Source organism: Bufo bufo, chromosome 1, assembly GCF_905171765.1.
Source record: "Bufo bufo chromosome 1, aBufBuf1.1, whole genome shotgun sequence".
Classification (NCBI taxonomy): Eukaryota; Metazoa; Chordata; class Amphibia; order Anura; family Bufonidae; genus Bufo; species Bufo bufo.
Window position 1 is genome coordinate 50,107,813 of NC_053389.1, and position 16,512 is coordinate 50,124,324.

The following is a 16,512-nucleotide window of genomic DNA, read 5'->3' on the forward strand; positions in this document are numbered from 1 at the left end:
TAATTTAAAAACACTTATTTTATTACTTATACTCAAAAAAAATAATCCAGCATATTAAACAGCACATGTGCAGATGCTGGCCAAATATACCAGAGCCTGACTTTTTCCCTTGCTTCATCTGGGGCATGGTCAGGTAAGACTGAATTAGCATGCTATATAGGTAGCAGTGAATGAATACCACACCCACCAATTACAAGGTTTGAATATTCTAACTGTACTTAAAACACATATTAAAAAAAGGTAGATACACAATTTCCAAAATGTAAATATAAAAAAAAAATAGAATAAAATTAGCCCTTTAGGTAAACATAACTCCCATGTACATGGAGATTTCCCCATAATTCACGTCATCTCGGGATCCCCAATCACATGTCATAGAGCAGCAAATAGAAAGGTTTGGATCTCGATCTACTAACAGTAATTAACCCAGATGGCATTTAATTTCAAATTCTAAATTAATACCTTCCGGACACAATGTTTTCTAATGTATAAATCCAAAAACCTTCCTGTTTATTCCGTTTCTTATTCTCATCTTCGTCCCTCCACCATCCCTTTACTAACTCTATACCCCAGAAAACCCACAAATATTGCACTAGACCAACAATTAATGAATTAAATCATGACTTTATTAGAGAAATAGATAATACACTTAAAAAACATATAAGAGGGACATACCTAAGATAACATGGTGATACTAAGGTAAGGTACTACATAATATTATGGCACATATGGTACCCTGCCAGATATTCCCACAGACATAAAGATCTCTGGACTAATCCTGGGGCCAGCAAAAATAGGTAACAGCATGCAATTGAGATAAGAAAAAACAGAACATATTGAGCAAAGTAGAGCACCCCGATGTACGTTTCACATGAAAGCTTTGGGTGCGAAACGTACAAGGGGGTGGGTTATTGGACATATATGATGGTATAATATGGTGAACACAGATCTATAGAATATTGTCAGCAATGAGTGGTAGGTTGGACAATATAATATGGGGGAAATGAGTGCAAAAATGTTTGAAAATGTGACTAAAAATGCTGGACATAGGATGATATAATAGGTAGGACATTATAACATGTTGGATACTTCTTAATATATTTTGGATATGTGGCAATATATTGGGTGATATGCTATACATATCACAATATGATCAGATTGATATCTGGGAAAACTGCAGACAAGTCATCACCTTGATCTCTCTGTCATGTTCCTTGTTCCTGGACGTGTTTAGGTAGGTGGTATGTATAACATCCACATGATGTCAGGTTCGAGCAGAACATTGCCCAGAACATCACAATGCCTCTGCCGACTTGTCTTCTTCTCATAATGCATCCACAGGCCATCCACATGATGTAATATGATTTAACCATTGCTCAATGGTCGGCCATACTCTGACCAGTCAGCGGCTACAGAGTAAGCTGTGATGTCCTGTGTCGCTGGTTCACTAGTTGTCCTCCCTTGGACCATTTTTGGTAGGTATGAACCACTACATACCGGGAACACCCAACAAGACTATACGCTTTGGAGATGCTCTGACCCTGTCGTTAGACATCACAATCTGGTCCATGTCACAGTCGCTCAGATCCTTACATTTGCCCATTTTTCCTGCTTCCAAAATATCAACTTCAAAAATGGGCAGTTCACTTGCTGCCTAATATATCCCACCGCTTGTCTTCACTTCACCAGTCAGTGGTTAAGGCTGTTGCTGTATGTCCAGGACATTATAATGAGCAGTGTATGTTCTACAGTATGTAACAATAGTGGACTGGAGGAGAGAACATCATGGCTGTACGTTATCAGTTATAGGGAATATATATGCACCTAGACTAAGGATGGACAGAATATTGGGGGCAGTTGTTCTGCTCAAGGTAACAATGTGATTTTTAGTAGCTCAGCAGCAGAATAGACATCTATAGAAAATGACCCAATGGTTTATATTTTTGTCTGTACAATTTCTATGTTTCTTGACATTCACTTGCTGTTTTTTCCCCAGGCCCGGTCTCCCTAACACAATATTCATGGATTATCAAGCCCTCCCTGATTTCCAGCCACACCGCAGCCCAATACCCTATGGGCGTGAAAGCAGCATGGTGCCCGGTATTGGAGATCCACCTCCCAGAGAGAGGCATCGGGTGGTTATGTACCAACAGGAGAGTTTGGCTTTTGGTGGTGTCCCCCCTCTTTGCACTGAGAGACAGTTGGGGTTCAGTACTGTGCAGAGTCCTCTCAACTCTGGGATCGCTGGAGTGACAAACCACATACAGGATCACTGGATCATGGGTTTCCACAACAAAGGTTTGGACCATATCATGGAGACCCAGACCCAAGCCAGAGATCAGCATCATCTCTCAGAGGACCTAACCTTACAGGAACAGAAGAACAGCAGCACAGAGAGTGACAGTGACCATCCCGAAACTCCATCTGTCTCCAGCCAGGAGAATGCAAGACCTGTCTGCAGAACTCCACGGAGCTCAGAAAGAGCCAAATCAGCCTGTAAGTGGCCACCACCAACTAACATATCCCCTATACATGATTGCGAACTGACTGTCGAGATTGCTGTCACTAAAATGTTTTTGACAGGACTTAGATATTGATGACCTATCCTCTGGTACACACAGCCACCTCACTGATCATCTGTTTCGGGCAGCGGCCAGGAACAGAAACCATTACATAGATGGACCTGGAAGCAGAAGGCTCCGTCCACTGTGTAGTGGTCGTGCCAGGGTACTGCAGCTCAGCTCCCATTGAAGTGAAACAGCTGATCACTGGAGGTGCCAGTTGTCAGACCCTCATCTATCTGATATTGTTGACCTATCTTAAGGAAATACCATCTAGACCACCCTCTTTAAGAGGCACAAGCCTCTTAAAAAAAATTGGTGTATCCTTGGGTGGTTTGTGAACCAGAAAAAAGAATCTACACCTATAAGGAAGCTGGAATAGATTTCTGGCGTAATATACAAAATCTTTCTGCTACACATGTCGTTAAAGGGGTTATCCCAAGTCTAAAATATCCTCCCCAATGCCCAGACCCCTCATATACATTATACTTACCTACTCACCGGCACCCGTGTCGCTCTGGATCCCTGCACGGCCGCCACTGCATCTCCCCGTCACGTGGATTAAAACATCCGTCGCCAGATGTTTTGATGTGCGTGACGGGGAGATGCAGAGGTGGTCGTTCCGGGACCCCGAGCGATGCGGGTGTCGGGGAGCAGGTAAATATAATGTATAAGAGGGGCCTGGGCTTGGGGGGGGGGGGGGATATTTTAGACTTTGGATAACCCCTTTAAATGAGATGGAACATGGAGGTCTCACCTGCTGCCCACTCTCTGTAAAAGTGGTGACGATGGTGGAGAAAGCCAAAAAGTTATAATGTTTGGTCGAACCAGAACTAGCCACCAATGTCAGATAGGTGGAGGTCCCACCTCTGGGACCTGTTCTTATCTCCAGAACAGAACGTCAATACACCTGTCCCTGACGTCTCTGATTCTTGCACCTTTGCCTTGCGCTTCAGTACCCGGCGCAGGTGACAGAAGCCCTTTAAAATGCATACTACACAGATTAAACATATACGGTCATATGAATGATCAGTAAATTACCTGTTCAAGGTTTTATGTTGAACATTTTTGGTGATGTTATTTTTAATTTTCAATGTTACTATCTATATATAAAATATCCTAAAATCCCAGTTCTCTCACTGGACACTGAGCCTCCTAAGATATATATAGTCGAGACGTCCTGTCCTGAGGAGATAACTTTTTAACAGTCATCTCATTATCACAGACAGGATTACAATGAAAGAAAACACAGGATCCACCATTCACAATAGGTGATGTCACAGCTTATCTACTCCTCCTCCCTGCACAATGCCCGCTTCACAGATCACAGACCACGTCTAGAAAACTCTCCCATAAAAGTCAATGAACATCTCATGGTCCATGTGTTGCTGTTACAGTATAACTCTAAATGCTGCTAACTGCATCTCAGGAAAGTTGGCCGCCCCTTAATCATGTATTGAAAAAAAAAAGAATTAAAAAAAGCTATAATCCCCCCCCAAAAAACCAATGGTTTATTAAAATTCCAATTCCACCTATATTAGTGAAACATATAGGTGATTATATTCCCTTTCAAAAGGACGCGTCCCCTCTCCTGACATGTCTGCTTTAGTAACTTTTTGTATTCCTCATGTAATTACAATTCTGGAGCATCTATTGTTATGACTCTATGTTGTACCATTCCTTTATTATTCCTGAATTGCTAGCAGTTTTCAATGAAGGTCCAGATGGGTGTTACCAGTTGGGGGATGTCCTTGTTCAGTGCTGCCAGACTGTGCAGGGACACACCCTTAACTGGTAACACCCATCTGGACCTTCATTGCAAACTGCTAGTAATTCTAACTCCCAGTAGGAATAATAAAGGAGTAGCACAACATAGAGTCATAAGAGTCAATGCTCCAGAATTACTTTTGATTTGCAACTTGGCTGTAAAGAAAAAAAAACTGCCAAACCCACACTGGTCAATTTGTGTGTTGATTTTTTTGCGATAGTCTGTCACAATTATTAGATTTCATGTCGAGCAACACATGTATCCTTATGTAGGAAAGTACTAGTTTAAACCTAATAGACTTGTGTCTGTTTTTCACTATACCATGTGAATAATATGGCACGGCTGACGGAACCATTGCACTTATTTCCCACAGGGCGTAAACTTCGTCTGTACCTCCCCGAAGTCAGCAGCTCCCTACCTTCTCCGTCAGGAGAGGAGGATGCCGTGTTTCCTGAACCTGAAGACCCCACTCCTCCAGTGACTGAGGAGAAAGAGCCTCCCGAGGTTCTGGAGGTGACGTCACCCCCCGGTAAGGTGGAGCAGGAGAGGTGGAGATTCTCAGCCACGGAACTTATATCTAAACTGCAGCTCACCCAGCGGAGGAACAACTTCACTGCCAGGCTCGGCAAGTCCCTGTCCACCAAGATCACCTTAAGAGAGCGAGGGGCGTCTGCTGGACATGAGGGTGCGTACAAAGCCTAGCAGGGCACCTGACACGTCATACCATGCCTCACATGTGATCCTACTATATACATAAGATACACTATGATGGGGAATGTAGTGCTGTGAGGTTCTCTGAACTGTTTGTCAATTTATAGGAAAATCCGGGAGAAGGGAAAGAAGATGCAACAGTGCGGGCGTGACCAGTCTTCTTCAACCAGCCACAGTGGACACAGCAGACACCTCATGGCTCAGGTTAGTACAAGATCCGGCTGTGCATAGTGATCTCTGCAGGCCCTGTCAATCAAGAAGAAGAAGAAGGAGGAGCAAGGATGCACACAGCAGCTTGGGTCCGCCCTCGGTGCACTTTACTGCTCATTTGCATATGGATTAAAAGTATTATGATTACAACAAATCAACGAATCACTAAGTGAAAGATATCGTTACATTTTTAGCTGAACTTGCCCTACAAGACACTGTGCCTGGTTTACCAGTGAAAGACTCCCTTTAAAGGGGTTATCCAACCCCTAAAATGCCTCCCCATATGCCCGGGCCCCTCACAGAGGAAGGGGGGGTTACAGCCTATAGCAGGCCGTGACAGAAACGAGCCCCTCAGCAGGCCGTGCGAGCGTCAGAAGTGATGCGGGTGCCAAGGAGCCAGGTAAGTACAACCTGTGTGAGGGGTCCGGGCATATTGGGGGAAGGGGGGGATTTAGGGTTTGGATAACCCCTTTAACTCCTGTGCTGAGCCCACTCCATACGTAGCGAGTGCTGGTGGTGTAATACAGCCAGCACCCTGTCTCAATGACCAAGATTAGGGATAACGCCAGTTCCGGACAATAACCCCGCAGATGCCACAGTCAATAGCAACTAGGGCATCTGAGCGGTTAGACAGAGGGAGGTGGCTCCCACTGTCCTCCGATCATAACCCCTGCGGAGTAATCGCGGGGCTCTAATGTCACAGTAAGCTTGCCTATGGCCTGACAGGCAGCCTGTCAGAATCCCATTGACTGCAATAGTTTTCTATTGCAGTCTATGATACAAGCCAACAGGAGATCGCACATTCAAGTCCCCTAAGGAAAATAAAAATTACAATAAAATATTAAAAAAAGTTTTTAGAAAATGTAAAAAAACACAAAAATTTTAATCACTATTTTTTCTAGTTTTACACTTAAAAATAATCAATAAAAAAAGATCTGAGCTAGTAAAATATAAAAATATTTTCCTGTGCAGTAAATGCCGTCACAGAAAAAAAATAAAAATGGCTGATGCTGTTTTTTTGGTCTCCTCGCCCCTCAAACAAATTTTATAAAAAGTTGTATGTATTCCATACATACAATAAACAACTCCTCACACAGCTCTGTAGACAGAAATATGAAAAAGTCATGGGTGTCAGAATATGGTGATGCATAGAAAAAAGTTTTTTCAAAGTTTTTTTTATTTTTTTCAGAGCAGTAAAACATAATAGAAATTATAAAATTATTATCGCTGTAATTGTACTGTCCCGCAGAATAAGGTCGTCATGCAGTGGCGTACATAGAGAAGTAACATGGGGGCGTCGCGGGTGAGGGCCGGATGTGTTCAGGGTGCATTGCGGGAAACCCACGCGAGTAGGCACGCAATTGCAGTCAGTTTTGTCTGCGATTGAGTTCCGATATTCAGTTTTTTCCGCGTGAGTGCAATGCGTTTTGCACGCGCGTGAGAAAAGACTAAATGTGGCACCCAGACCCAAACCCGAACTTCTTCACTGAAGTTCAGGGTTTGGTGTTCTGTAGATTTTATTATTTTCAATTATAACATGGTTATAAAGGAAAATAATAACATTCTTTAATACAGAATGCTAAGTATAATGTCAATTGAGGGTTAAAAAATAATAAAAACATAACTCACCTCATCCACTTGATCGCGCAGCCGGCATAGTCTTCTTTCTTCTTCTTTCAGGACCTGCAAAAGGACCTTTGATGACGTAATCAATTCAGCAGGACCTGCGCTGATTATGTCATCAAAGGTCCTTTTGAAGGTCCTGAAAGAAGAAGAAAGAAGAAGATAGAAGATGATGCACGATCAAGTGGATGAGGTGAGTTATGTTTTTATTATTTTGTAATCCTCAATTGACATTATACTTAGCATTCTGTATTAAAGAATGTTATTATTTTCCCTTATAACCATGATATAACGGAAAATAATACAGTGAATTGACTTTAATGGGGTCCGGGGTTGCTCATCCCTATCATCTCCTAGCAACCATGCGTGAAAATCGCACCGCATCCGCACTTGCGATTTTCACGCAGCCCCATTCATTGCTATGGGGCCTGCGTTGCGTGAAAAACGCAGAATATAGAACATGCTGCGATTTTCTAGATGGCCGCTAGCACATCCGCAATACCCAGTCCCCATAGCTCTGTGTGCTTTTATTGTGTAAAAAAAACGATTTGATACATATGCAAATTAACCCGAGATGAGTCCTGTAGGTGAGATGAGTCAGGGACAGGACTCATCTCAGGTTAATTTGCATATGTATCAAATCGTTTTTTTTACACAATAAAAGCACACAGAGCTTTGGGGACTGGGTATTGCGGATGTGCTAGCTGCCATCTAGCAACCCATGTCCTCAGCTCTATACACAAACTCCCCATGACAGGTTCCCTTTAAATAGGCCTGGGTGGCAATACCAAGCGCAACCACTATACAATGTATGGCGCTGTGCTTGGTATGCTGTGAGAGTAGTGTCTAAATCCCATGCGCCATAAGGGTCTTGTGATGTCACATGACATGGGATGTCCCAGCAGGGTAATATCTACATCCCATATGCTCTGGTAATAAAGATTAGTAATATAATGGAAAAATAATAATAACTAATGGTACTAACCCTAATGAACCGAGGCCTCCTATATCACATGACCTTGATGTAACAAGGTCCTTACGGCAAATGGGATTTAGACACCACCATGCTCACCGGAGTGCCGCAGCCTCTTCAATCAGCTAATTGGCGGAGGGGCTGGGTGTCTGACCCGCACCTATCCTGAGGACAGGTCTTCAATCTCAATGTCATCAGCCAAAAGTAATATCGGACGACTGGTCGGTCTTCCATGGGAGAGTGTTTCGGATATTTGCTCATTACATTTCCTTCTCCCAATGCTCAAAGAACAGACTCTTTGTTTGCTCCATTTAAAGGAATTTTTCACACTTGCCCTTCAATTGTCTCCACTCCCTGCCTCCCCCGGGCCGCCTCACTGAGTCTTTTTTTACCCTTTCAGGAACAAACTGACAGAGGGTGGGGAGTCCAGTCCCGTGAGGCCATCCAGCCAGGAGGCCGAGAGTCACAGCCATATGAGAGAGTCACCTTGTAAAGAAAGACAGACTGGGTGTCGGAGTGATTCAGAGAAGACAGACAGAAGGCAGTCATACTGTGAGAGGAGGCAGTCACGCTTCCTGCTGAGCTGTAAGACTTCATTATTATTTGTATCTGGTGGAAACCAATAATGGTAATTGTGAACATTTTTGAGATCATTTATTAAGACCGGTCTTTTAAACGACGGTCTTAATAACCCCCGTGCTGGCGCTTTCTGCGTCTGTAGAGGTGCCGGCCTAAATCTAGGCCAGCTCCCTTGCTGGTGTACATTTAGCTCAATTGATAAATGAGACGGCCAGGCGGCCGGCCTGTCCTCTTCCCCGCCGACGCCATGCCTCCTATTTTAGAATTAGAATACGTGGCGTGGATGGGGAAGAAGTCACAGATTCGGCGGCAAATCCCCTTTCCGACCGAATCTGCAATAGATATACACCAAAAATCGGCATATATCTATTCATAAATGACCCCCTTTGTGTCTATGTATGAGACAATGAGATATAAGAATGCTCTCAAGTGGCCATCGTCCACAAGATCACAGTGCCTCTACCAGCAGAATAGTGAGTGCAGCTCTGGAGTATAATACAGGATGTAACTCAGGATCAGTACAGGATAAGTAATGTAATATATGTACACAGTGACTGCACCAGCAGAATAGTGAGTGCAGCTCTGGAGTATAATACAGGATGTAACTCAGGATCAGTACAGGATAAGTAATGTATGTACACAGTGACTGCACCAGCAGAATAGTGAGCGCAGCTCTGGAGTATAATACAGGATGTAACTGAGGATCAGTACAGGATAAGTAATGTAATGTACACAGTGACTGCACCAGCAGAATAATGAGTGCAGCTCTGGAGTATAATACAGGATGTAACTCAGGATCAGTACAGGATAAGTAATGTAATGTATGTACACAGTGACTGCACCAGCAGAATAGTGAGTGCAGCTCTGGAGTATAATACAGGATGTAACTCAGGATCAGTACAGGATAAGTAATGTATGTACACAGTGACTGCACCAGCAGAATAGTGAGTGCAGCTCTGGAGTATAATACAGGATGTAACTCAGGATCAGTACAGGATAAGTAATGTAATGTATGTAGACAGTGACTCCTCAAGCAGAATAGTGAGCGCAGCTCTGGAGTATAATACAGGATAAGTAATGCAATGTATACAGTGACTCCAGCAGCAGAATACTGAGTGCAGCTCTGGAGTATATTATGAAGTGTAAATCTTTTAGCAAAACAGCTATGAAAAGATATTCAGTAGGTTGGGCAGTGTCCTTGTGGTCAGTTTGCCTCTGCATGGTCTTTGAGATAACCATACATCCTGTCCACCAATAGCTGTTTTTATCTGTTATGACTCCCTCTTTAGCCCCCAGCTGATTACACACCCCCTTGTGTGCCCCCCCAGTAATATTGCTGGTGCTGTCTTGTCTTCAGCAATCCTGTATCAAGAGTACAGTGATGTGGCCATAAACCGAGAGCTACAGCGGCAGAAACGTGAGGACACCACCGGAGAGGAAGATGATGTGTCGGCAAGTCCCAAGAGCAACCTATCCCCAAGCAGCTCCTTCCGCTCCCAGCGTTCGTCCCGAGGTTCCACATTCTCTCTGTGGCAGGATATTCCAGATGTGAGGTGCAGTGGCCTGCTCAATACACTGACCATCCAAGAGAGGAAACTACAAGAGGTACTATATTATGTCCTGTCCTATAATGGAGCAGAACAACTGAAATATAAATGCTGATGTGAACCCAGCCTTACTCATTCCCTGAGGTCATGTCCAATTACAAAGTTGAGCGGAGAAGCTATACCTCTTCTCCTCTATCTGCCCCCCCTTCCAAGCTGGTCAGCTGAGGAGGAAGGGGGCTGCTTCAACCTGGAATATCTCAGGCTGTATAGCACCTAGAGATATGAAACAAGAACTCATCTGCAGAGTATCACAATTTATAGGGTACAGCAACCTAAAGCACATAAACAATAGGATAATCTTCATTATCTCCAAGGGGTCTTTCAGTACCAAAGAATTGCTAATGCAGGAGGCGGAGCCTGCTTATATAACCCCCTAGTCAGCGATGACATCACAATGCCCTCTGTCACATCATCAGCAAGTACAAGCTGACCAATCACAGTGCAGCTTTAATGTTTCCAAAGAAGGCTGTCCTGTGATTGGTCACTTTAGGCAACATGGACAGTTTTTCTGTTTGCATACATGTGACCCATCATCTTTGGACACTTTTAATTAGAATCATCACCTACACTATAGAGATACACTTTACAGAGGACCTTACAGAAAGCAAGGTGGCTGGAGCTGGAGAAGATGGGAGTGGTGACGGTGGCCACGAGTGTGGCTGTAGTCAGAGTTACCAACCAGAATTTTTCTTGACAATTTATCCCAAAATTACAGCCAACATTCTTTTTACGCCAGACAAATTGGAAAACCATAATGAATGATAAAGATGATAAGTCATACATGTCTATAGGTTAATATATTGATAAACCTCATTACCAGCATTTACTGTGAGCTGTAAAATGATAATTACCACCAAAATAATCTAGTCAAGTATCACCAGCCTAAAAAAACATAATGGATAAAAAAAAATTCAGGGAACCAGGAAAAAAGTTGTCTATTTTTACAGACTGTCCAGAATTTTTTAGACGGTTGGCAACCCTGGCTGTAGTCCTGGTGGCTAATCCCTCTTCCTCTAGCTCTCCCTGGGCTACGTGTTCAGTTAATGGTGGTGCACAACCCTTCTCTCTCTGCTTTGGGGTCTCCTGCCTGTTGGTGGCTAGGGTTCCCTTGGTGTTAGGAGGATGAGCAGTAGGGCAAGCGTGCAGGCCGGTGGAGGCAATGATCAGGCCCCTTTTGATTAGGATAAATAGGAACTCTCCTTTGCTAAATAGATGATGGGAGTCATAGTACAAATACATGTGGCAGGCACAGTCTTGAGATATTTCACAGAGTAGGTTCTTCCCAAAAGCTCTATATATAAAGTGGCTATGATGGTACTAGTACTCCCTGCGTCTCTCTCTAGATACACTATACAATCTTTCCAAATAACCACAGGCATGCAATCACTCTCACTATATTTTCTGCAGTTCCCAGTCACAGGGTGCAGTCCTTCAATGGATGGCCATTCCATCTCAGAAGTGTGACGGGCGCCTGAAGCAATTGACCCATTCCGCATGCAGTAAAGTCTATTGCCATACACATACATTTACCTTACAGACTCTGTCCAGCAGCGTCAGTAAGAAAATGGTTCTCAATCTTCTGTAAATATTCAGTGCTTTCTTTCTGTCTGGGAATAATCCTTAGTTAGGTTGCTTTCTGTCAGTTCTCCACTCCCAGGAATAGTGTTTTCCTGGATACGCTTCTATTTAGGCCTACTTTTCAGCAGCACTCAAACATATCTTGTCTGTAGCTTTGCTGACTAAGCACTCAATACTCTAGAAGCCAGGGGGTTGGACCAACCTGTAACAGCCAGTTTAACTTGTTCCTACCTATACACTGCCTTTTGGGATACACAGTGCACAAATCATAAAAGTCAACATTTTGAAGTGATGAACCTGAATATAAAACTTTTAACAGTGAATCACAGTATTAACCCTTAACCAGTGAACCACTGAGTCACTGCATAGCGCCATTGTGGTGCTGTAGGTCTGCAGGAGAGAGGTCTGGACTTAAATGCCTCTCACACTACTACTAAATTTAGAGTCAGGAATTTGCCCTTGGCATACTTGCCACCTCCCCAGGAACCTCTGTGAAGCTCCTGGAAAAATGGGAGATTTCCTGAACTACCAAAGTCTCCTGAACAGAGAATAGAGAGCTGCTTTCTCCCATAAGCTCTAGCTTTATGTGATGCCTGTATTGTACATCACCCCTGACACCTTTACCTGCTCTTAAAGGGTGGGATACATCACAAAAAGGGAGTGTGATGTGCCATAAAGGGGTGGGGCCTATGTGCAAGGGTGGAATTTGGGGAAAAGGGCTTGTCCTCCACACCTGAAAAATAAATTAACTCAAGAGACCCTACAGCAAGCCATCTTCTAAATGTTGGTAAATATGCCCTTGGGTAATGGTGGGGGTCAGGTTTGGGTGTTATTACACTGATATAGTTTGGAAATACATCAGCACTGTGCTGTCAGATTCACCCTGAACAGCTTAGCAGATCCTATATTAAATTTCCATCTGTTGCGCTGCATTGTTCACTGGATCTTTGTCTCCTCCTCTCTCTATCCTCTCTCCTGTCACCAGCTCTATGTCTCATCCTCTCCATCTCATTTGGCCATTCACCAGCTGTCTCCTCCTTTTCATCTGTTTCTGCCATTTACTAGCCCTATGTCTCCTCCTCTCCTCTTGTAGACATTCATCAGCATTATCTCTCCTCCTCTTTGTCTCTCCTTGCCATTCAGCAGTTCTATACCTCTACCTCTCTTTCTTTTCTCCCCATATACTAGCTCTATGTCTCCTCCTTGTCATCTCTTTGTGCCATTCACCGTCTCTATGTCTTCTCCTCCCCATCTTTTCTCACCATTCACTTCCTCTATGTTTCCTCCTTGCAATCTCTTCTCACCATTCCCTTCCTCTCTCTCTCCTTCCCATTCCCTGGCTCTATGTCTCCTCTCTGTCTATCCTCCCCATTCCCTGGCTCTATGTCTCCTCTCTGTCTCTCCTCACCATTCCCTGGCTCTATGTCTCCTCTCTGTCTATCCTCCCCATTCCCTGGCTCTATGTCTCCTCTCTGTCTCTCCTCATTATTTCCCGGCTCTATGTCTCCTCTCTGTCTCTCCTCACCATTTCCCGGCTCTATGTCTCCTCTCTGTCTCTCCTCACCATTCCATGGCTCTATGTCCCCTCTCTGTCTCTCCTCACCATTCCCCGACTCTATGTCCCCTCTCTGTCTTTCCTCACCATTCTCCGACTCTATGTCTCCTCTCTGTCTCTCCTCACCATTCCCCGACTCTATGTCTCCTCTCTGTCTCTCCTCACCATTTCCCGGCTCTATATCTCCTCTCTGTCTCTCCTCACCATTCCCCAGCTCTATTGTCTCCTCTTCTCGGTCTCTTCTCACTATTCCCCGGCTGTATGTCTCCTCTCTCTTCACCATTCCCAGGCACTATGTCTCCTTCTCTGTCTTTTTTCACCATTCACCATCTATATGTCTCCTCAGGCTAAATTCGAATTAGTGACCTCAGAAGCTTCGTACGTGAACAGTTTGTCCATAGTTGTGGATCATTTCCTGAACTCTCCAGAACTAAATGAGTGTCTCGGCGCCCAGGAGAAGCAGTGGCTTTTCTCTAAACTTCCAGAAGTGAAGGAAATCAGTGAGAGGTGAGGACAAAATGTTCACCCCCATTTTCACCCCCATTTTTCTATTGTGCCCTTTCTATTGTGCACAATATTGGTGCTGATTGTGGAGCACCACAGATGTAATTTTCACATTTTTCTTCTAACTTTCACCATTCACATCCCTATATATTTCAGTGTAATGATAGGTGGTGCACTCCCAAGTGGTGTCTCAGATCAGTGATCTCAGTGATCACAGCGACAGAGCAGCTTTGGCATTTTTACATTTTGTTCCCAAAAAATGTCATGCTGAGCAATGTTTGGAAGGAGCAATTATTTACCCTGACTTGCATGCAAAGTGTGAACCATCTTGGTTTAGAAGCTTCAGAACACTGACTGTTTCCTATGCCAATTTCAACCACAAGGGGGCAGCCAGTTAAGTCGAAACAACCAATGTTTGTGTTGAGTACTTCTTCTCTGCACCACAACAGGTTCCTGACAGACCTGGAGGTCAGGCTGGAGGAAGACATCTTGAGATTTGACGTTTGCGACATTGTGTTACGTCATTGTCCAGAGCTGCGTCGAGTTTATCTTCCATATGTCACCAATCAGGCCTACCAAGAACAAACCTACCAACGGCTGCTGTAAGTGTCGCCTCCAGTAAATGTAGAAGGGCAGATCACATGACTACATGAACAATGGGGCAGAGATGGGCCAACCTATAATTTGTCATCCTGTACTGGGTTTGCTGGAAATCAAGGGTTAGGTGGGTGAACATTGGATTGAGTGTAATATCGCAGTGTGAATTACACCCCTCAACACTGAAATTGCAACACCAAGAAGGAAAAGTAATGGAATTATGAAAATCACAGGATCAACAGACATGTTAATGATATGCAAATGTTAAAAAAAAGGAAATACATGCACTTGCACACCTTGGCATGCTATCAACGAGGTTATTAATGGTTATCTGAGGAATGTTCTGCCACGCTGAATGCACTTGGGCACACAAATCATCAAGATCCACTGCTGATAGCTCCCTTTGCAACTGCAGACCAATGACATCCCAGTAGTTCTCTATGGGAGACAAGTCTGGAGATGTTGCAGGCTATGGTAGCACGTTTAGGCCATGCAGACTGCTTACAGTAGCACGAGCAACATGCGGCCTGACGTTTTCATGTTGAAAAACGGCTCCTTGGTCACTTTGGAGAAATGGTTGTCCCACTGGTTCCACGACCAAATCAATGTAACTCTGAGTTGTTAGTGTACCTGAAATTAAGATATTGGGTGGGGTCCAGTCCATCTACCATATATTATGCCACCCCACACCATAATCCCGGGAGTAGGACCAGTGTGACATTCCTATGTGGAGGCTTCTTCATGGTGTTGCCCATGTCGTCTCCAGACCAATGTGTGCCTATAATTGCGTCCGAGACAAAAGCAGGAACCATTGCTGAAGAGCACAGACCTCCATTCCAGACTCCGATGTCGTCTTGCTGTGCTCTATGACAGACTTTGAGAGTGGTGGCATAAGGTCAATGGAACATCTGGAGCTGGATATCTGTCTCACAACCCAATGTCGTACGAACACCTTCTGATGGTTTGTGTAGACACTATTTGCTGCCCTAGACTTAGGATGTGACATCCAATTTCACTTGCAGTATAGAAGGGATCACTATGGTGAAGGCTGCGCTGCAGGAATACTTTGAGGTTATTGTGGGTTCGTCCTCAATACATGCAGTATGGGAGGCCATGAAAGCCTATCTGAGAGGAATATTAATTAAATCCATTAGTAGGATTAAATCTAGGCCTAGGAAGATATCCGAATGCAGGCGGCGGAGGAAGCCTTTACTCAGGTTCTGTCAATAGAAAATGGAGAGGGATTGCGAGTTGCGCAGGAGGCGCTGAGATGTCATCTCCTTTGAGTAACGGAGAGGAAAAGCCTCTTTTACAAACAAAAGTTTTTTGAAGAAGGGGAAAGAGTGGGGCACATGCTCTCTAGGATATCCAAAGCACAGAAGGGTTCTACTTGTATTATGGGGCTAATGGATTCGGAAGGAAAGCTTAGACAATATACTAGTAGTATTTTGGAAATCCTTGGTGGTTTTTAATCCTCTTTATATTCCTCAAAAACATCATGTTTGGAATCAGATATTAGAGAATTTTTGCATGAATTAGATCTCCTGAGACTGTCAAATGAGGACTGTACGCTATTAGATGCCCCCTTAAAATTGGAGGAATTAGAGGAGTCAGTGAAATCCATGGCTAATGATAAGGCGCTGGGGCTGGATGGTCTACCTGCCGAGATATATAAAAAAAATTCTGAGATATTGCATCCTGAGCTGTTGAAAGTGTTCAATCATTCCCTGGAGATAGGTTATTTGCCTGATTCCATGCAAGAAGCGCTAATTGTGGTTATCCCCAAACCGGGTAAGGACCCAAAACTGCCAGATTCTTACAGTCCTATCTCACTGTTGTCCACGGACGTCAAGATCCTAGCAAAGGCCTTGGCTATGCGCCTATCCAAAGTTATATTGTCTGTAATCAACCCAGACCAGACTGGATTCATGCCCCAAAACTCCACTTCTATCAATATCCGTAGAGTCTTTACTAGTTTGCAGATACCAGCAGAAAATGTGGGAGATAGGGCCATTTTCTCACTGGATGCGACCAAGGCCTTTGATAGTGTCGAATGGCAGTTTTTGTGGTGTGCGCTTAATCAAATGGGATTTGGGCAAAAATTTATATCCTGGGTAAAAGTACTTTACTCAAGCCCAAAGGCGAGAATCAGGGCAAATGCCCTCTGTCGCCGTTGTTGTTTGCTCTGGCGATAGAGCCATTGGCTGCTGCAGTGCGTACGTCTCATTCTATACAGGGATTTCGGT

At 44.0% G+C, this 16,512-nt stretch overlaps 1 protein-coding gene across 1 annotated transcript in view; it reads left to right on the forward strand.

Annotated features, from left to right (window-relative positions):
• Positions 1 to 16,512, forward strand: part of LOC120994578 (rho guanine nucleotide exchange factor 19-like) — a 55,763-nt gene that overhangs the window by 25,072 nt on the left and 14,179 nt on the right. The window contains exons 2-8 of the mRNA XM_040423250.1: positions 1,997 to 2,496; positions 4,703 to 5,014; positions 5,148 to 5,244; positions 8,247 to 8,431; positions 9,783 to 10,030; positions 13,512 to 13,672; positions 14,119 to 14,271. Coding sequence (XP_040279184.1) covers positions 1,997 to 2,496; positions 4,703 to 5,014; positions 5,148 to 5,244; positions 8,247 to 8,431; positions 9,783 to 10,030; positions 13,512 to 13,672; positions 14,119 to 14,271 — 1,656 coding nt within the window. The remainder of the gene's footprint in view (positions 1 to 1,996; positions 2,497 to 4,702; positions 5,015 to 5,147; positions 5,245 to 8,246; positions 8,432 to 9,782; positions 10,031 to 13,511; positions 13,673 to 14,118; positions 14,272 to 16,512) is intronic.